Consider the following 20,552-nt stretch of genomic DNA (forward strand, 5'->3'; position numbering starts at 1 on the left):
CCTCAGTTACACTAAGTGCTCTGTGAACAGAATGTTTTCGGTCTCCGCTCTTTGCTCCCTGGGTCATAAGAGGCTTCCCGTCCCTCACTTCTCTTCCATCTCTAGTAAGTTTGTAGTTGATTGCAGGTTACGACTCCTGGCGTTTGGTGGAGATGTGACACTGTAGGCCTTCGTGACAGGCTCCGTTTAGTCTCATGGTGACAAACGGACAGCAGTTGAGTCACGTCTCAATAACAGCAGTGGCAGCGGACATTTTTTTTAATGATCAAAAACAGTTGGCAGCATGTTTATTTAAGGAGACACCATTCTGGGGGGTTCTGTGTGAGCTGTCATCCAGCGCTGTGGAGCCTAGATGGCGCCCTCGCTCTGGGCACTGCGGGCCAGCTCCCGGGCCGAGACCATCTTTCCAGTTTTTCCAAATGTTGTAGGTTTTTTAAACTCCTGAGAAAACCAAATCAAACTCCACCTTGATATCTGTTAGCATAAAAGTACTAATTTCATTTTTAGTGTGGATTGTTTATTGTGAGATCGCTTTAAAAAGTTATCCTTATAAAATAATAAGTAACTCCACGTGTGTGGAAAGGAAGGTGCTGTGGACTTGGGCATCATCTGCACGGGTTGGACGCACTGTGAGCAGCTCCTGGGACAGGGAAGACAGCTCTCCTGCGAGTGGCCTCGTGGCCACTTGCACAGTCAGTGGACGTTGCATAAATATACTTAGGAATACGTCACCCTGGTGGCGTTGCCTTGGGTCCTGTTTGTTACTGGATCATTATTAGTCCATGTCTGAGTGACACAGTTGGTAGCGGTGACATCGAGGAGCTGCCTTTTCCTGCCATCCGCGTCCAGCCTGCCGCACGTTGTTGGGGCGTGTGGCCCTCGGTGCCGAGTGCCACGGGGCTGCTGGGCTCAGAGCTAGGGTTCGGATCAGGTGGTTCTGACGGAGGTGGTGTGTCCCGGCCACCAGGGGCCCAGGCCTGGAGTTTACATGGGTTTGGACTCTTGATCACAAAGTAGTGGGAAGACAGATGCATTTAGAGAACTTCCATGTGGGCCGTTAGAGACAGAAACGACTTCTGCTATTATAACTCGATGGGAAAGTGGTCACTCAGGGTAATTATTTCCTTGATTTGAGCCCTTCAGAAAGGAGACTTTATTTAGTGTTTCTTTGTAAAAACCCCCAAATGCTTTTCACCTTCAAGGATAGTGGTCAGATGCAGATGAAATTTAATTTGAGATAAGCAGTTATAACCCAGTGTAAACATTTTCAGAAAATAAACTAGTGAAACAGGGAGCGTTAGACCTTTATTTAACAGGTGAGTGTGCACCTGGCCGTCCTGCGTGCAGCTCCCGCCACGTGCTCCGGACTTGCCCGTGGCCTTGCTGCGCTGGCGCCCTTGAGGCCGAGTGGCAGGCCGCCTCGTGGCAAATTTAGAGGGACGGGACTCGCATGCCGCCTGTCCCTCAGGGTTCGTTAGCTGCTCACACTTGTAATGGGGCACACTGTGCGCGGCACTGGTATAGGTGGCGTTGGGTTTGGTTTTCTCTTCGGGCAGTCCCTGTGTGTAAAGCACTCTGTGGCTCCTGTGTTCCGTCCCCCACACCTCAGCCTTTCCCGAAAGGCCTCCTCCGTGGCCGCTGCGGCTTTTGGAAGACTCTTGCTTGGCTTCTTGAGGCCATTTCAGAAGAGCAGCCGCACACAGACCACCTGCTCTTTGAGGTGCACGTGCGTCCAGAGGACTGCCTGGGGTGCGCGGCCTCCGTGTGCGGTACGACTATTTTAATACAGGTGTTTTAAAACGCCTTGTGGCTTGTTTCGTTGTTGTATGGTTTAGCGTGATCTCTGTCTTGTTTTGTAGGGTTCAGAATAAGCTGGAGGTGCTGAATTACACAACCATTCCCATCTATCTCCCAGAAGTCACCATCGGAGCTCACCAGAGTGACCGCACCTTCCAGAAATTCACAGAGGTGAGATTTCGAAGCCCGGGGAGCTGGCTGTGGGCCCCCACGACCGTACCAAGGTCACTTCTCCAAAAAGTGGCTGTTGTTTTTTGAGTGTTGGTTTTAGTGAAAGAGCTTCCTTTCCCCTGAAGTGATTCTCCCCCCCACCCCACCCCGTCCACAGCCAGTGAGGCTCCTGGGACAGCCTGGCCATGGGCGGGGAGCCTTCCGGGTCAGCAAGCTCTCCTGATGCGGGGACGTCGTCTGCGCTGTAGCCTCTGTCTACGCTCTCACTGTGGGACGCACTGTGGAGGGAGGCGTGTCTGCAGGAGCCCTGCGGGGCGGGCTTGAGGCCGAGCTCGGGGCTCCACCAGGGTCATCGATCTTACCTGCTTTCCTCCCTTCTTAGTGAGTCACTTGTTTTCGGGATGGTTTGGAGAGTCATTTCAGACAAAATCCCATGAGCCTAGAGGACACTTACAAGTTGTGTCCTAGACGCCAGAGGGTGAGGGGGCCTCCTCTGGGGGTCCGGATGTCAGAACAAGAGGAAGAGCAGGGTCTTGTCTACACCCATTGTTGCTGGGTTTGTTACTGGCACGTGTGTGAAATGATTGTATTTAAATTTGGTCACAAAGCAGAGCAGCCTGCACTTACATCAGTTGAAATGTTAAATATTTTGCATCACAATTCCTGCACGTTGCTTGGAGCGCCGATTGGGTGTCCGAGTATATCCCGTTGCTCACTGTCTTCCTTGGGCTACTTGGCGTTTTCTCTAAGTTCCTCTGGTTCTTTTGAAAGTGAGTTTATTCAATGTGGAAAATTAGGGAAGTACATGAAACCACGCGGCTGTCAGCCTGCAGTGCCCACACTTAGTATGTTTGCACATCTCTTCTGAGCATTGGGGCACCCAAGTACGTGTGGCTCTGGGGCCCTGGGGACTGGGGGCTGGGCTGGCCCCTCCCTGCCACCTCTGTCGTGGCTCTCACCCAGGTGGAGGGCCTGCATCTGCTGGTGGCTCCCGCGAGCCCGGTGCCCGCGCCGCCCATTTTGTCCTGTGTCCTCAGGACTCCCACCTTCCAAGCAGCCACCACGACACTCAGATTGGTGCTGTGGCTTCCTCTCTGTCGCCCTGGGTCCTCTCCCGTGATGCCAGGCCTGCATGTGTGCGTGCAAAACACGGCCCCACTCCTCGGCCCCGCCGCTGGCTCCCCCTGCCCGGGACCCTTGCAGACCCCGGGACACGCACCCTCCGGCTTCCGAGGAGCCTCATCCCCCACCGGAGCCCCGAGGGTGCCCACCGTCTCCCTGGTGTCGTGTGCTGGTCCTTGCCCCTGGCTGCAGGCTGGAACGCGGTGCGGGTGCAGCCCAGGAGATTTAAAAACAGATCTTACATTATCCAGCGAGAGATTTTTGCCTTTTAAATTAAAAAAAATTCATCTGATTATATGAGCGTGTTGATTTACTGATAATATGCCTGTAATGTGTGTTACTTTTGATGATCTGACTTTTTAAATTAAAAAAAATTTTTTTTAAATGTTTATCATTGAGAGAGCATGAGCAGGGGAGGGGCAGAGAGAGAGGGAGACACAGAATCTGAAGCAGGTTTCAGGCTCTGAGCTGTCACCACAGAGCCCGACTCGAACTCAAACCCAAACTGCGAGATATTGATTGAGCGGAGTCATTCCCACTTTTGTGTATATTACCCTCTTCTGGAGCTGAACCTAACTCAGTCCTAATGTAGGACTTTTGTCCCCATGTTCCTGAGAGGTTGTAGCTTTCTCCTGATGACCGTCCTCACGTGGGGCATGTTGTCAGCGTCCGGCGGACAGAGTTGAGGCAGGACCTTCAGGTTTTATTCCCTGCAAGCTTCAGAAGATGCACCTCACGGCCTCCTTCAGCATGTGGGTGGTTGACTGGCAGGGCTCTGTCGGAAAATTCTCAATTTTGCCTTTCGTTTCTTTGATTGATACGGAATATTCAGTATCTTGTCCCTTCTTGGGTTCAATTTTTTTTATAACATTTTTTAAAAATGTTTTATTTATTTCTGAGAGAGAGAGAGTGTGTGAGCAGGGGAGGGTCAGAGAGAGACGGAGACACAGAATCTGAAGCACCTTCAGGCTCCGAGCTGTCAGCACAGAGCCCGACGCGGGGCTCGAACCCATGAACTGTGAGATCATGACCTGAGCCGAAGTCGGACGCTTAACCGACTGAGCCACCCAGGTGCCCCTTGGGTTCGATTTTGAAAGTTGTATTTATCACAGAATTCCCCCCTTTCATTTAAATTTTCTAATTCCTTGCTGCGAAGTTGTTTAAAATGTTCTCTTTCATGCTTCAAACTCTGGTGGGCTGGAGGGTGGCCGCCTCCCCGCCCTCAGCCCTGTGGCTAGTCTGTGTCTCCCTCTTCCTTTGCTCTTGGAAGGAGCGTGGCATCCAAGGAACGGTTTGTTTGGTATCATCTGTTACACAGTCTGATTCACTGGTTTTTTCTCTTTCGTTTGCTATTTTTCAAACTTCTTACAGTGAGTAGATGGATCGCTGATTTTTCAGCCTGTCTTGCTCTTGAACAGATACGTGGAAACCGGGACACAGTGCCCTCCGCAGCTGCCCTAACTTGATCCTTTAAGTCTCGATGTTGGGTTTTCCTTGTCATCCAACTCAGAATGTTTTCTTATTTTAATCTGACTTCTGTGTAGAACAATAACTCATTTGAGTTACACTGGATCATTTAAAAGCAGTTGGGATCTTTCTCTTTCTGTTCCTGATTTTTGGCTTAATTCCACTGTAATCTAAAATGTACTTTCTACCATCCCAATCCTTGGATGTGACTGAGCCTTACTCTTTGGCTCGGCATTTGGTCAGTCGGGTGACGTTTGGTCCAGGGGGAGAGTGTTCCCTCCCACGCCCTGTGTGGCGTCCTGCTGGTGTCCCGAGGTGACGCGTGTCACGGCAGCTTGCGTCGCTGTCCTCCGTGCTGGTGTGCCGCCGTGGGCGTGTCGTCATGTCTGCGAGGCCTGGGGTCCGTGTCTCGCGTGTGCGGGGCTGCCCGCCGCCGGCGCTGCCACCTCCCCTCTGGTTGTGGTCTGTGCACACCCACAGCTTTGCCTCGTGCTGGTGTCTCCAGCGGGCGCCGTGCACCCTGGAAACGTGTGTGCTTCACGCTCGTGTGGTCCCCGCGCGGGACTGTTCACCTGCTCACGTTCCGTGCCGCTGCCGGGCGCTCGTGTCCAGGGAGCGCCTCTTACTTTGGCTTTTGTGTGTTTCTTACCTGTTCTCGCTGTTTTTTCCTTTCTTGCTGCCTTTCGGATTAAGGGTTTGTTTTGTTCGCATTCCATTTCCTCCCTGTTTGCTTCCCGGCTCTCACTCTCTTCGTTGTTAGTAGCCAGCCTGGTAATTAAACATTTGTCCCTGACTGACTGAACGCCACGATGAACTACATGTCTGGTTCCGGAACGGGGGTCTTATGGCTTTTCCTCCATTTGCCCGACTCTTGGCTTTCGTGTTGCTTTCGACCCCGTGTCCCTGCTCACTCGCCCGTGTGTTGTCAGGCTCGGCGACCCTGCGGTCACTGGTCTGTGGCCGGGGCCCTGCTCTCCGTGCTCTCGCTCCACGCCCCGGTCCTGCCTGAAGAGTCGTGGCCGACAGACAGTCCTCTCTCTAAGTTTAAAACCACCTTTATGATCTTCATTTTATCTCCTCTTTGATTTTGGAATATGTCGAACTTACAGAAAAACAGGAGTAGAAGGTACCTTGCACTGAACCAGCGTTTCAGTTTCCACACGGCGCTGCCTGAGCTGCGGACACTTTGCGCGGAGGCTCTCGGTGTGGTCCCCGCCCCAGCGTCGCCGGCGCTGCAGGTTCTCGGGCCCCACGCCCGGCCTACGGGACGGGGCTTCTGAAACGGGGCGCAGGAACCCGCCGAAGGAGAGAACCGTGGCTTCAACGTGCAATTCTTGCAAACGAGGACGCCCTCCTTCACAGGCGCCGTGCAGCCGTCCACACCAGCAAGCGGCGCTCCCGCGCTCCCGCCTTGACCCAGACCCCCCTCGAGGTGACCCGTCGTCCCAGTGGTGCTCTCCTGAGCAGAAGGACCGGCGCGGGGTAGCGGCCTGCATGCGACTCGTGCGGGAACCTGGCCGTGCCTCCGGCTTCCCCGGGCCCGTGGAAGGTCACAGGAGGTGTTTTTGGCCTGCCCTCCGTCTGGTTTTGTTTGCTGTGTCCCCAGGACGGGCTTCAGTGGTGCGTCTTCTTGCAGGGGCATCACAGAACTCGTCCCGTCTTCTCAGACGGCACAGGGTCCCCGGGGGTCTCCTCGCCGCCTATGTCGAGTTTGCTCACTTGGCAGAGATGGGGGGCTCCTCACTGTCAGTCTCTTAGTCCTTGTGACTTATGTTTTCAGGGAAAGGACTTTGAAACTTTGTAAACGTCCATTTCCTAATCAGACTTCCACCCGTGGCTCTAGCATCCACTGATTTTAGTGGCTTGGTCGTTAGCAGGACGGTTACCAGATTGTCACTGTCTTAATTCTGTCATCTTCCTCCCGTGCTGGTTAGTGCCGCACTGTGAGCGAGTGCTTCCTCCTGTCCTGTGCACTCCCTTCCCTGGCACGGGGGGGCTCCCGGGGGGGGCGCTCCCAGGACCCCCGGGCACGCCCATGTGCCTGTGCTTACCTCTCCTCCCGGGTGCGCACAGCAGCCCCGCGGCCTCCGTCCTCCTCACCTCACCTCGTGGGTTCTCACAGAGCAAAGCTGGGCTCCCACGGCCGCGGTCTCTGTGCCTCCCGGGCCGACCAGCATGTGAGCGGCGTCCTGCCGTCCCCACCACGCACGTCTCCACTTTGGTCTGTGCTTTGTGGCCCCTCACGTTCTCTGGAAAGACTTGCGAGTACATCTTCCGTGTGGCCTCTGCTCACTCCCTGAGCCTCTTGTCCGCCTGCCAAGTTACTCATCTTTTCAAGTTACTCATCTAATCCGCCTCTAAACCTGCGTTTCCTGTTTGTGTTCTTAATTTTAATCACGGTCCTTCTTGACTCTAGAATTTCCATTTTTTATAATTTCAAGTTACTTGCTGAAATCACTTTGTTATCTGATCTCTTGAACACATTAATCACAAAGTTATTGGATAGCTATACTACCTGGGCCTGTCCTAGATCCATCTACACTGCCTGGTTCTTCCTGCCCTTTCGTTTTTGGCCATTTAGCCTTGTTTTTTGGTGTGCCTTGTTTTTTCTTTACATTCCCGTCATTAAAGATACTCGAGGCTCTGGTGGTGTTACCTGACCCTCGAGAGGACACAGGCGCCACATCCTGAAATTATGGCCAAGCCCCCGAGCCCACCCAGACACCTCAGTTGACACTGCAGTTAGGTGTGTGTGGTCTGGTGTGTTTTCCCTTTGCCCGTACTGATGAGAGCACGTTCCGTCCGTGGGGCCCTGGCTCTGTGGTGGGTCCCGTCCCGACCCACGATTCTTTGTCCACTGTCCCCTCCCCTGGTCCCCTCAGGTTCCCAGCAGCTACCTGTGAAAGTGGGCGCGCCCTGGGAGAGGCGTGTGGACCAGGCAGCTCGCCTTCTCTGCTGTCCTCCTGGTACCTGGAGCCTCCCCGCCCTGGCGCGTCCGCACCCTGGGGCCTCCGCACCCCGGGGCCTCTGCACCCCGGGGCCTCTGCACCGGTGTTTCCCCCACGTAGCCCGTCTCCCCGGTGGCTCAGGAGGGCGTGTCGTCCTCGCAGGTCCACCAGAGCTGGACGCGTTCGCCGTTGTAACCAAAGACGTGGTCGAGGTATCTGGCAGTTTTTTATCGTCACTGTGTTTTGTGTGTTATTTAATTTGTGAACATTAATAGAATCTACTATATTGGACTTGCGGTTGTAATGTTTTTTCTTAACAGTTACTTTCGAGAGCAAGAGAAAGAGACAGTGCAAGCAGGGGAGGGGCAGAGAGAGAGGGAGACACAGGATCCGAAGCAGCTCCAGGCTCCAAGCTGTCAGCACAGAGCCCGACAAAGGACTTGAACTCGTGAACCTCGAGATCATGACCTGAGCTGAAGTCGGCTGTTCAAGTGATTGAGCCCCCAGGCGCCCCGGACTTACAATTGTAATTGAATGTTTAGAAATGCTGAAAGTTTTAGTTAATTTTAAAAATTTTTAAGCATTTTAAAAAGTAACTACATTTTTTAGCACAGTTTTAGGTTTACAGAAGCGTCGTGAAGACACGGGGGTTCTCACGCCCCACCCCGCTTCCCGTGCTGTCGGCTGCGCTCACACGCCCCGGCACCGCAGTCCGTTCCTTCCTTAGTTTCCCCAGCTTTCCCGAGTGCCGTGCCCCTGGCCCGGGATCCTGTCTAGGACACCACGTGACAGTAAGTCGCCATGTCTCCCAAAACTCCATTTGGCCGTGACTGTGTGTCAGATTTCCGTCAGGCCCTGTGACGGTTCATGGAGGCCTGGCCGGGTGTCGTGGAGGACGCCCCTCAGTTGGACTTTTGTCTCCTGTTTTTCTCAGGATTAGCCTGTGTTTGTGTTTTGGGGGGAGAGCCTACAGGGGTGAAGCGCCAGTTCCATCACATCACGGACCGTAAAGCGGCCTCATCCCTGCTGGTGTCGGCCTGGACCCTGGCTGAGGCCACGCAGGTGCGCACCGCCCTTCCGGAGAGTCACCATGCACACCGTACACTCACGTCCGGCCACTGAGTAGGAATCGTGGGATGTTTAGAGGGACGCTGATGTTTACAAAGGAATTTCAGTTGCCTGACATTAAAGCACTGGTAGGTTTGGACGCCTGGGGGCTCTGCCAGTTAAGAGTCTGACTCCCGATCCCAGCTCAGGTCTTGATCTCAGGGTCATGAGTTCAAGGCCGTGCTGGGCTCCGCACTGGGTGTACAAACAGCAGTGACAGATTAAATGCAGGTGGAATGTAAATAATGGTGAGCAATTGTCTTCACCAGCAGTGTTGCTGTGGACACTGAGGGTGTGGTCAGGGGAGGGCCGGGCCGCGGGGTGGGCACCTTGGCAGAGGCAGACATGGTGTTTGTCTCACTGCGCTTCTCCTGGGCGTGTAGTGGGTGTGGCGCTGGGTGCAGGTAGCGACGACACTGGGACTTCAGAGTCCTGCTCTGAAGCGGATCGGCCGTGACTGCAGCTGGGCCGGGGTCACGGGCGTCTGGGACACGCAGCTGCTGGTTTGGACAGCAGGTTTCTGGGTAGGGCCTCGGGCACACCTGTTTGTGGATCATGTGTTAACTGAGTTCACTGATTAGCTGAACGAACCCAGAAAGGGTGTCTTGCCAGAGAACTTTCCAGGGCCAGTGGGACACCGAGGACACCTGTCCCTCTCTCTGCGCGCTGGGACAGCGCTCTCGTGTAACTGCCTGTCCGTCAGGCCGCCCTTAGCAGTAGCCCGTGGGAGCGAGGCCGCCCCTGGGGATGCAGGCTCGCCCCAGCCTCGCTCCTGCACCTGCCCCCACGCTGCAGCTCAGCAGCTCAGCCAAAGCGTTTCCACCTGGTTCTCCTCCTTAGGCTCAGACTCACCCGTTTTCATACCGTTTGATTAAAGCCTGCAGTTGCAGCGACAGGTACCATCGGCATAGCTGACCACTGACCTGTTCCCCGGGGGGGGGGTGGGTGGCGCAGAAGTACCGTGGCCCCCGGAGGAGCTGCCCCTTCCCTGCAACGTGTGGGCCCGCGGCCTGGGGCCGGCAGGAGCTGCCGCAGGAGGAGGAGGGGCGCAGGAGCCCCCGGCCCGGCCCCGGAGGCCGAGAGCACGGCGCCTGTGTCCTGTGTCAGCGCCGTGGGAAGGTTGGGGGGCGTGCGGGCCTCTGGACCTCGACTGAGAGTTTGGGCAGAGTGGTGGCAGTAGGCCTTCCCATATTTGCTGGCTTGTTTTGCCTAGAAAGGCTGAGACCTCAGTCTGTGTGTAGCAAAAGGGCAAGAGCCAGTAGGAAGTGAGGGAGAAGGTGCGGGAGGGCGGGCACAGCGCGTGGCGGGGCTGCGGGGGCAGAAGGGGCCCCGGGCCCGCCGGGCAGGTGAGGCCGCCCCTGAGCCGGGTGGAGAGACGGGCAGGCCCCAGCCCCTGCAGGAGCAGCGCCCTGTGGGGGAGCCTCCGGCACCACTTCCAAGACCCGGCGGATAGACTCCCCGCGGTCAGCCACTTGCCCAGGAGAGACCTGCCAGGGGGGAGGCGCGGGGAAAGGGAGAAGAGGCAGAAAGGACTTGTGTCTGTGCTGAGCTGTGGGCCGTGGTCTGTGAGCAACCCTGAGGTGACAGAGATCGGGAATTAGATTCAGAGATGGGGAAAGGCGGGGCTCGGAGATGGGCTCAGGCGGCCCCCTCCTAAGGAGAGGCGTCCAGGACGGGTGATGGTTCCGAAGCCGCCGTCCTGGCCGGCGAGTGCCTTCTGTTGGTGGACAGCAGGTACGCGGCAGGGGCCGGATTCCCGGAGGCCGGTGGCACCCTCCTGGTGGTCAGCAGTGAGGAGGAGAGGGGCCCTGAGGGGTGGCTGGGGTGGAGGCTCAGGGTCCTGGGGCAGGGAGTCCCGGGACGGGACAGAGCCGAGAGGCAGGGCTGCCGGCCGGGAGCTGTGGGCGGGCCCGTGCTGCCGCCGCAGGAAGGGCCGTTCTTACCCCACTGGCAAGTGCACGCCCGGCACAGAGGTCTCTGCGACTGGGGCGCAGGTTTCCCTGAGGATATGCCTGGGCTGCGTCCCACCTCAGCCAGCCCTGCAGGCACAGCGACCCCCGGGGGCCGTCGGCGTGGGTGCCGGAGGTGCGTGCGCAAGCATTTCCTGCTTCACCGAGTCAGTGACCTTGAGTGCAGACTAACGAAGACAGACCTGAGATTTCGCACGAATGGGCGTTTCTATTTTCGGTTTGGTTTTGTCGACCCCGTGACCTCGGTGATTGCTCAGCTCTGTTGCTGGTCTGGCTGGAGTCCGGTCCTTTCAGACCCTCCGTCATCCCCCAGGTGCCTGCCTGGGGGGCTTTCGCTTTCTCCCGAACTGATGTTGGCAGAGGGGCACGCGTGCCTGGAATCCAAGGATATTCCTCCAAGTTTTCTGTTCACCTGCCCCCCCCCCCCCCCCCCNGCTCGCGGGGAGATGGGGCGCTGAGGGTGCCGATGCGTGCGTAGCAGCCTGCTCACCTTTGAAAGTCATTTTTCAGACACAGTATTGGGTCACTTTATTTCCACGCAGCCCTTCCTTCGGGCAGACAAGCTGTGAATTGGTTTCCACTTTACCGATTCAGTGTCTTTTCAATTTAGGGAGGCCAGATGCTATTAAGATAAGGCACTCCCTCCACAGATCCGCTTGTGTCCAAGGCAGTTACTAGGACAACAGTCTTCTTCCTCCTGCTATTTTTATTTCTCTGCTGTCTCGAGTTGTCTTCATTTCGGTACCAAATTACCAGTTTTTAGAGCAGAGATGGTTAATAACTCGGGTATGCTAATGCCGTGGGCCCTTGCTCCTGAGAGATTCTCTCTGATGAAGATGTGCAGTGGACAGGAGCCTTGTTCTACACTCACGTGAACGTGCTCAGGGAGAGAGGTGCGGGCGCATAGTAGTTGCACGTCTCCTCTCGCCGCGTAAACCTCGGGTGGAACTTAATCTGGTACAAATGCAGAGTCTCCATTAGATGTTTGTTTGGTTGAGCGCGAGAGCAATCTTCAGTCTGCCCTTCGCTCGTCGGGGTGGAAGACACGCGGAGATATGCACTGCATGTGCACCAGCAGGCACGCTCCCTGGACAGCGCGTCCCTGAGAGTCACGGCCGTGTGCCCCGCTGCTTAGATCCCGTGTGGAGGGCAGCATGTGGCCCCGGGGAAGAGTGTCAGCGTGAGGCGGGCTTTTCACCAGGTGCTTTGAGCGAAGCTTCAGGTCGTCACGTGGCACGGGGCTCTGCGCGTGGGCGGGTCACCGGGAGATGCCTCAGCACACAGCCTGATGAACCACGGGTGCCCGGACTTGGCCGTGGGCCCGATCGATGCTGTTGTAGTAGAGTTTCTAGAAAGAATACTGTTTCTGGGTATTTAAGCTAGTGCTCGAGTTCGGGGCTTTCCCATCCACTGCTCACCTGAGTTTAAAGTCTGTGATTCTGTGATTCCCAGCGGCAGGTTCGGCAGCTGAGTGTGGAAGCATTCGTGACCGGCTGCAGTGTTTGAGCTCAAGATAGAGGGCACTTGTTCACAAAGGGCAGCTTCTGAAAACTGGCTTTGATAAGAATTGGGTGGGGGGGGTTGATTTCAGAGTTCTTATATGTGATTTACGCCTAGCAGTAATGGAAAATCAGGGAAATTACATTTCAAAGAAGTGACCTTACTAAATTTCTGCAGTGCTTCCCTTTAGAATTAATGAAAAATCCTTAGAGTCCGTTAGCGTTTCTGCGTAATAATGGGTTCCAGAAGTTGATGTGGGGATCCCTGGGTCACTGCGGACTTACCGAGCCGCGAGGGCATCTGGGCAGAGCAGAGCCCATCATCGCCGACAACAGCCATGTCCTGTCCCCCGAGGGGCGAAGCAGGTCCGATACAGGCAGGGCGTCATTTGATCCTCTTTAAAAAGCTCGCTCCTGACGCTAATACAACAAAGGCTCAGACGCGGAGCCCTCCCCGTGTCTAGTTCTCCGGGAGAACTCTGCCGAGACCCTGAGGGCCGGGGCCGCCGACGGGACTGCGGGACACAGGGGAGGAGGCGGGAGAGGCCGCGTGGACCGGGGACTGTGCCCTGACAGCGCCCAGGCGCCTAGAAGCTTGAGTGACACAGTGTGACACGCACGGACTGGCATAGAAACAGAATCGGAGGGAATGAATGGAATTCGGTAAAACCAGCAAAGGTGGCATGTGGTCGAGAGAGACCGCGCTGTTACATCACTTTGCAGAGTCGGCCGCGGGCGGGACTTGCTGTGGAACTCGGCTAACGCCCCGTGTGGTGCTTCCTGCCTGCTGTTTGCCGCCCGGTCCTCTGGCAGGTCATTTAACGTCTTCTCGAGTCGGGACAGTGCCCACCTGCCCCTTACGGCGTCGGGGGCATGGGAGGCGGTGCCGGTGGTGGGACTTGGTGCCCCTCCGCTGGCATCGATAAGTAGGCAGAGACTGCCCTGGGCGTCACTTTGAGATGAGTACCAGGAGAGGCTGTGGGCGGGGCGGGGAGGAAGAGTGGCTGGGGGTCAGGGGGCTTCCTGAAGAGCAAGGAGGGGAGATGAGGCCCAGGCCTGGCCGGCCAGTCGTCAGCTGCGCCCTCAGGGAAGTGCCTGTGCGGGAGGCTGGGTGGCTCTGCGCCCTGAGGACCAGCGCTCCTGTCTTCTTGCAGAGCAGGGCCGCAGCTCCTCCTTCCCGGGGCCGCTGCTCCTCCTTCCCGGGGCCGGTGACCCAGCAGCGCTGGGCGGGTGGTGAGCGGGGCCGCAGGAGCCGGAGCCTGACCCGGAGAGGGCCGTGCAGGGAAGCTGTGGAGAGGCAAGGTCCCTTCTTGCTGGGGACGCGTCAACCCTGTTTCAAGTGACAGTCACATCCTTCTCTCTTCCCGCTGCTTTTGGCTTGGTTGATAGCTGTCTGTGCTTCTGTTCTATTTCCGCTGTGGACTCATCGGCTACACCTCTGTCTCACCGTTAACAACAGCTCTGGGCCTCCCTGGCAGGCGCCTGTCCCTCGCCGCCGTCTGCCCGCGAGCGGCCCGGCCCGGCCCTCCAGCCCCCGTGGACACAGGCGCCTCCCGTGAGCGACCGCCGCCCCGCTCCTCCGGCCTCTGCCGGCCCCTCTCCCGCCTCTCGCTTCACCCGCGCTCTCAGCCTTGTGACCTGTTGGCATCTTAGCTGCCGACGCTCCGCTCTCTTTGGAAGAAGTTAGAGTTTCTTCGTGACCTGCCGCGCCACCCCTGCCCCCCCTCCCCCCTGTGGCTCCAGCCTCCGGGGCGCTGCCTCCTGGCGGCCTGAGTCGCCTCCGTCGCTAGCTCTTCCGGGTCCTGTGAGCTCTTGCTCGAGAAAAACGATATGCCTGCCTCAGTTTCACTTTCACCGGTGTGGGCGCTCGGTGTAGAGCTCTGGGCTGGCGCTCTTCCCCGACACGATGACATCCCGTGGATCCCGGCCACACGGCTTCCGTGGACGGGCATGAAGTCATGCCTGCCTGTGGCCCTGTGCCCTCTAGCTCTCTGCCTTTATCACCACTTCCCAACGCCTTCGTCCCGAGGGCCCTCGGTGCTGGTCTGCTTGTCCCGCCCGGGCTCCCTGGTGTCCTGGGCGTGAGCATGTGGAGCATCTGTAGCATTCGTGGGCGCGCTTAGGCATTATTGCCCCAGGTGTACCGGGGACTCGGTACACAGATGTCATCTGACTTGATGGTGACCCCGAGGTCGCTGAGATTGTCTGTTTTTCGTCTTTTCCTCTCTGTGCCGTACTTTCGGTTCACTGATTCCCCGCTCGCTGACGGTCTCTCGTGGGTGACGTGCTAGCGGTCCCATCTTGTTAGTTTGGGTCCTCAAGGGACAGAAGCCAGCATGGGATTACGCGTTGTCCAGCCGTCTGGGGAGACTCCCCTGAAGGTGAAGGGGAGAGATGTGAGGTGCAGGGAGCCTTGAGCCCTCCGTGCCGCGTGCTGTCCGTGACAGGAGGCGGGGGGAGCGAGGTGTGCCAGCGGGGCAGGACGGGCCTGGCCAGGGGCCCGAGCGAGAGTCCCACGTCCCCCACCAGCAGGCCGGCCCGGACCAGCCCCGGTGCGGACAGGGACACGGCCTCGGGGGCCGTGGGGACATCTGAGCCGCGCGCTCTTGCGACCACCACACTGTCGGGTGGGATTTTATTTCAGTAATCCTCCTTTTTTTTTTTTTTAACCCAGAAGTTTCATTTGTTTCTTATGTTTCCTAATTTTCTGATTATCTTCATTTTTCATGTAATTCTTTGAGCGTATTGACTTTTTATAATAGCTATTTTAATAGTCATATTTCCTAATCCATCATCTTCTTTGTCTCTGAATCAGCCTGATGTGTTTTCCCCCTAATTTATTTTCCCCCTTGTTACTGGGTAACATTTCATTTTCTTTTCTTCCTTTTTTTTCCTTTTTTTTTTTTTTGAGTTTATTATCTTTGAGAGAGAAAGAGAGAGCGCGTGTACAAGTGGGGGAGGGTCAGAGAGAGGGGGAGAGAGAATTCCAAGCAGACTCTGCCCTATCAGCGTGGAGCCTGATGCGGGGCTTGAACTCCCGAACCAGGAGATCACAACCTGAGCCGCAACCAAGATTCAGATAGTCAACTGAGCCGCCAGGCGCCCCAGGTTACACTCTCCTCTTCACACATGTGGACACTTTTCAGGGGTTTCTGTATATGTGAGTTCTACGTTTTTGAGTCCTAGATTCTGTTTTATTCCTCTGAAGAGTGTTAGAGTGCTTACTCTGCCAGCCAGAGGCAACTGCAAATCAGTGGAACAGCTTTTGGGGTTTGATGCCTTAGCTTTTTGGTGAGTCTCAAGTAGCCTGACTTCTGGCTCAGCCCGTACCTGGGTGTGCGGCGAGCCCTGGCTGTGGGGAGTCACTCACAACCCGAGGGGAGCACCTTGGCCCCTAGAAATGCTTTTCCCTCAGGTGGCCCTCTGCCCGCCTCTGGGAGCGTCCCGTCAGACACACATGGATGTGCCTAGCCACGGACCCAGTGCATCAGTTCCGTGAGGCTCTTTCCCTGCCCGGGGCCCTCCCCTCTGTCTCTGTGCCCACAGACGCTGCCACCCTGACCTGTCTGTCTGGTTTCTAAATGCGCGTGGCCATAGGGTGAGTCCCCCCGGGGGCAGCTGCAGGCCCTCGCCTGGTGTGGATCGGTCTGGTGGCTCTCGCGTACAGCCCCTCACCCAGCCCCTATGATGGGCACGTACAGCCCCTCACCCCGCCTCTCCCCCAGGCAGAGAGCCACCACAGCCAGTGTGCAGACAGGCAGCATGACCGACTTCCAGCCAGACCTTGTTTTCCCAGAAAATAGTCATCAGGCTGCATGAGGTGTGCAGGCCCCGGCGGTAGGCCGTCCCCGGCACGAGGCCGACAGCCTGTGTAAGCTCACAAGGACACGTGGAAGCCCAGAATCGCCCCCGCGGGTAAGCAGCAGCGTCACAATCTGGGCCAGCGTCTTCTGCGCTTTCTGACTGCTGTGTCAGCATCTGTCTGCTCACCGTTCATTTCCCCTAAAGTGAGCAGCCCCTCCTACGAGCAGACTGAAGCTCAGAAACCCAGGGGGGCTCGTCGAAGGTTCTTTCTCTTCAGCAAAGCCTCACAGAGCAGGCTTGGCCGCACTGGTGGTGACCCGGCCGTGGGCTGTGCACACGAGGCAGTTGTGGCTGGTGGCCTAGTGGGTGGGAGCAGAGTCCGAGCCAGAACACGTGAGTTCGGATTCTAGTTCTGTGGACGTTCTAGCTGTTTATCCCTGGGCTGGTTACTCAGCCTTTCTTTTAGAGAGAAGAAAGGACTGTGTGTGCTGGAAGATTCGGAAGGTATGAGGAGTGTGCGGTTCGCATCAGCTCTCCTTCCTCGGCCCCCGGGCTCCTAAGAGGCAGCCTCGCAAGAAGAAGTTTCTTTTGTATGTACCTTCCAGAGGTGGTGTGCCGGCAGCCCCTGCGTGTGTGTACTTCGTGTGTGAGTGTGTGGGTGTGCGTGTGTGTACATGTGTGGGTGGGGGCGGGGGGTGTCCGGTAAGCTGTCGTGTGCTATTTGCCAGGAGGCTCAGGGATATCACAGTTTGCACTGTTATAAATGACCCTCTGACACGCAGATTTTGCACAGTTACATAATCTGGGGAAATTGGGAATGAACTTGCAAACACGAACGTCGGTGTCTTTCCCCGTCTCTCACGTGCTGCTCAGGGTGGTGCCCGTGGGAGCAGGACGGGGCCTGAGGAGGAAAGAGCGGAGCCGCGGACGCCCTTGTCCTGGGTCTCAGGGCTGCGAGGCTGCGCGCCTCCTCGACACCCCGAGGGGGGCTTCGCAGGGGGAGCGCGGGTGAGGCCACCCTCACGCCTCCTCCCGGAGGTCAGTGCCCTCTCCGTGCGGCTCAGCTGAGCCTTCCCAGCGGCCGGCCCCCACTGCCCGGTTTACAGGGGCGCCGGGCAGCTCGGCTGCTTCTCCGAAAGAGGGCTGTGTCTGTGTTTGTGGTTTGCTGGGGTGTTTTTTTAAGGAAATTCACTTTTTGATTTTTCTAAATGTTTATTCTGAAAGAGAGCACGTGCGCCCATGAGCAGAAGAGGGGCAGGGACAGAATTCCAAGCAGGATCCGCGCGCTCGGCACAGGGCCTGACGTGGGGCTTGATCTCATGAACCTTGAGATCATGGCCTGAGCCGAGATCAAGTCAGACGCTCAACCAGCTGAGCCCCCTCCGCCCCGGGTGCCCCTGAGCTTTTTGATTTTTCATAGTAAATGGAGAAGGAGGGGAAACAGCCTCCCTGAAGTGTTACACCGGCACGGCTGTGAGCTCAGAGGACCGGTGCGTGCAGCATTATCCTCCGCTCATACATGCCACGCGGAGGGAGCTCCGAAGCCTGATTTCCTTGGTCGTCTTCCTCCCTCCCCCGCCCCGTGCACACGCGGCGGTCCTGGGGCCCTGTCAGCAGGCCCCCCCCTTCACACGTAACACTTCATGGGCTGTTTTCGCAGAGTGAAGGCTACCTTCCAGTAGTCAGGATTTCTTCTAAAATAATTTCCTGTGCACCAGGGAAAGCTCCAGGGCAGGAGTAAGTTCAGCTGGGAGAAGCAGAGAACAGAAACCAGAGCATCAGTGGCTCGAGCAGGATAGGCAGTCGTTGGTCCTGCGCAGGCTGGAGGCTCACAGTCGCGAGGCGCCGGGCAGCTCCACGCCACAGCGTAGTCCCGCTCGCGGCCCGGTCATCGCGGGGTGGCCCTCGTCCCGGGATGCGCTGAGGGGTGGCCGGGCCCGGGCACGTGTGTCTCTGGTGCCGGTTCCTGAGCGGGGCTGCTGCACGGGGGGGTTTCCTCACGTGATCAACGTGAACGGGGTCTCGTTTGCAGGTTTATGTAAATGAGCAGATGCAGAAACAAGGTAACGCGTAAGCAGCTTGTTAGCCCCCCCGCAGTGTGCAGCGTTCTGAGCGGAAACCCTCCCTGGGGTCTCTGCCGGCTTAAATGTGCCCGAAACGGACCCTGAGGGTCTGGACCCGAGGCCGGTGAGACACCAGGGGGCAGATGCCAGGGCGCAGCTGGCAGCTCCCGGCCCACTCGGCAGGTTGGACGTGCTGCTCCTTATTTGCTCTGCGGTTGAAAATTCGGTTTGCGAAGAGGAAAACAGCCACCTGTCACATGCCCGGCCCACCCTCAGCAGGTCCTGCCGCGACTGCCTGAGTGGCGGCCGCCAGCACGAAGGGACACCTTGACCTCAGAAACCCCGGGGCCCTGAGGGCGTGCGCCATGCCCCGGCTGCGCAGGGTGGGCGCCCCGAGAGACGCCGTCATCTGGCGGGCACGCTGTCCTTTCCTGCCGTGGCCGTGGTGCCCGGGCGGCAGTCTGGGTGTTTCCGGGTGGCGCCCCGGCCTGGCCTCTCTCTTTGTTCCTGCTCCCAGTGGGTCGCCTGCTGGGCGGTGGTGGCCCACCCGGGGACCTCCCGCACGGCCCCGCCCCTGAAGCCTCCGCCCCAGCCTTGGGGCGCCCTGCGCTGTCTCCACGAGGTGCCCCGGGCCGTTCCCGGTGTGTCTGCAGCCAGGCTGGGGGCCGCCTTCCCCGGGGACGCGGCCCGTCCCCCCCTGCTCCCCCGCTGTTTACCCAGGACTTGCTGAGCCCTGCAGGCCCGCGGAGGCCAGTCCCTGTGGCCGTCGCCCAGGGCACTGCCTGCCCTACACCCACGTCCTTGTCGGAATCAGGGAGTGTAAGAGCCCACGTCTTCCTGCCGCTTCCTGGAGTGCCCTGCCCGCGTGCCACTCCCAGCTCCCCCCTCCCACCCGCGCCCCGACGCCAGACCCCGGTGCAGGCTGCAGACTCGCCCTGCAAACCTGGGGCTCCGGCAGCTGGGAGAGAGGCCGTCGTCAGGGCTCTGGCTGGCCTGGGAGTGGCGTTCAGGGCCTCCCCGGCGCTGCCCACGGCGCTGCCCACGTGCCCTCCAGTGGTTCCCCTTGCTGGGGCTGCCGGCCGATGCCTTATGCCGATCGGGATAAAGGAAAGACTGGTGTATTTTCACGTTTTTTTTTTAAGTTATCTATTTTGGGAGTGAGAGTGAACAAAGGAGGGGCGGAGAGAGTCCCAGGCAGGCCCCTGCGGGCAGCACGTCAGGCTCCAGCTCCCCAGCGTGACAACCTGACCTGAGCCGAAACCGAGAGTCAGACGCTTAACCTTCTGAGCCCCCCAGGCGCCCCTGATCTATTGTGTTATAATACTTGAGTACTTTTTATTGTATTATACTTTAGTACTTACGTGCAGAATTTGGAAGTTTTGTGTGTAGTGTGTACAAATCTATTCACGTTGATGTGAAAACATGAAAAAGAAAATTCAGTGTTTTGTTCCCACTTATGTAATTTGGAAAACATGCTGTGTCTGAGCGTCTCCCTGCCTGTGCGGTGTGTCCCTCGGGTCCGGGTGAGCCACGCGGCATGTTCCTCGGGTCTGGGTAAGCCACGCGCAGCTCAGTCGCAAGGCCCCCCTGCGGCTGGTGCTGCCTTCTGTGGCCACTCAGGGCCGGCGGCAGGTCCTGCCTGCGACTGCGTGGCCCGGTCCCTCTGCCCTGCGGGTCCCCTGTCTGCCCCGACTCCCCTTGGGTACACGGGAGGGCTGGCGGAGAGACCGCGTCCTCCCAGCCCCGCTGCTGCCCCGACAGACAACCCTCCTGGGTCCCGCCGCGTCCCCCCCACGAGGCGGGGCCTGGCCGTCACCGCCCTCCTTTGTCCGCTTCCGTAACCTGCCCACGTGGAGGGCGGAGGGCTGAGGGCCCCGTGTTTCCAAATCATGCCAGGCCAGAGGCCGCCCCCGGGTGTGCAGGTGGAGGGAGCTGTCGCCGGGGCCCGTGGCAGCCCCCTTGGAGCAGGACCCGGCCTGGCGCGGTTCCCCTGGTTCCGTGAGGACGCTCGGATGCCAGCCACCCTCGGGCGGGCGAGCCGGGGGCTCAGTGTTCCTGCAAACCCTGTGACCGTGGCTTTCCCCCCACAGCTGCCGGGACGCAGGTACTGCCCTGGGTACAACGCGGACGTGGGCGACAAGTGGATCTGGCTGAAGTGACGGACCCTCCGCGGCCTGCATCACGGTGACAAGGACACTTCCAGTCTGCCTCACTTGTGGGGTCCCTGCAGCTTATCCGGGGCAGGGCTGGGTGACCCCAACGTGGCCCAGTGGGGGGCAGGGAGGGCAGGGAGCCTCTTGCCTTTAGAAGGCCTGGGAAGCTGATCGCTTTGGGAACGACCCATAATCACCACCCGGAAAACAAATCTGCTGTTAGAGACCAGCTGTCACTAGGATGCCCTCGCCCTTGTAGTTGTGTTGTGCTCAGTATCGTGCAGATTTTGTACCTGCTGCCTTCAGACTTCAGGACATAAAAATAAAACCGCTTCCCTGGTGTTTGCCTCCATCGTATGTCTGCACACGTCATGTACACGTATGTGCACACACGTGTTTGCGAGCTTTTTCAGTGGGAGGCGAGGACAGAGAGGCCCCTGAGCACTTAGCC

At 58.0% G+C, this 20,552-nt stretch overlaps 1 protein-coding gene across 2 annotated transcripts in view; it reads left to right on the plus strand.

The window, feature by feature from the left end:
- Positions 1-20,442, plus strand: part of NDUFA10 (NADH:ubiquinone oxidoreductase subunit A10) — a 46,617-nt gene extending 26,175 nt beyond the window's left edge. For both annotated transcript variants that reach the window (XM_077757386.1, XM_077757395.1), the window contains 2 exons: positions 1,860-1,968; positions 20,039-20,442. In XM_077757386.1, coding sequence (XP_077613512.1) covers positions 1,860-1,968; positions 20,039-20,107 — 178 coding nt within the window. In that variant the 3' untranslated portion in view covers positions 20,108-20,442. The remainder of the gene's footprint in view (positions 1-1,859; positions 1,969-20,038) is intronic.
- Positions 20,443-20,552: the final 110 nt, after the last annotated feature.

Source organism: Crocuta crocuta, unplaced genomic scaffold (assembly GCF_008692635.1).
Source record: "Crocuta crocuta isolate KB4526 unplaced genomic scaffold, BGI_CrCroc_1.0 scaffold290, whole genome shotgun sequence".
NCBI lineage: Eukaryota > Metazoa > Chordata > Mammalia > Carnivora > Hyaenidae > Crocuta > Crocuta crocuta.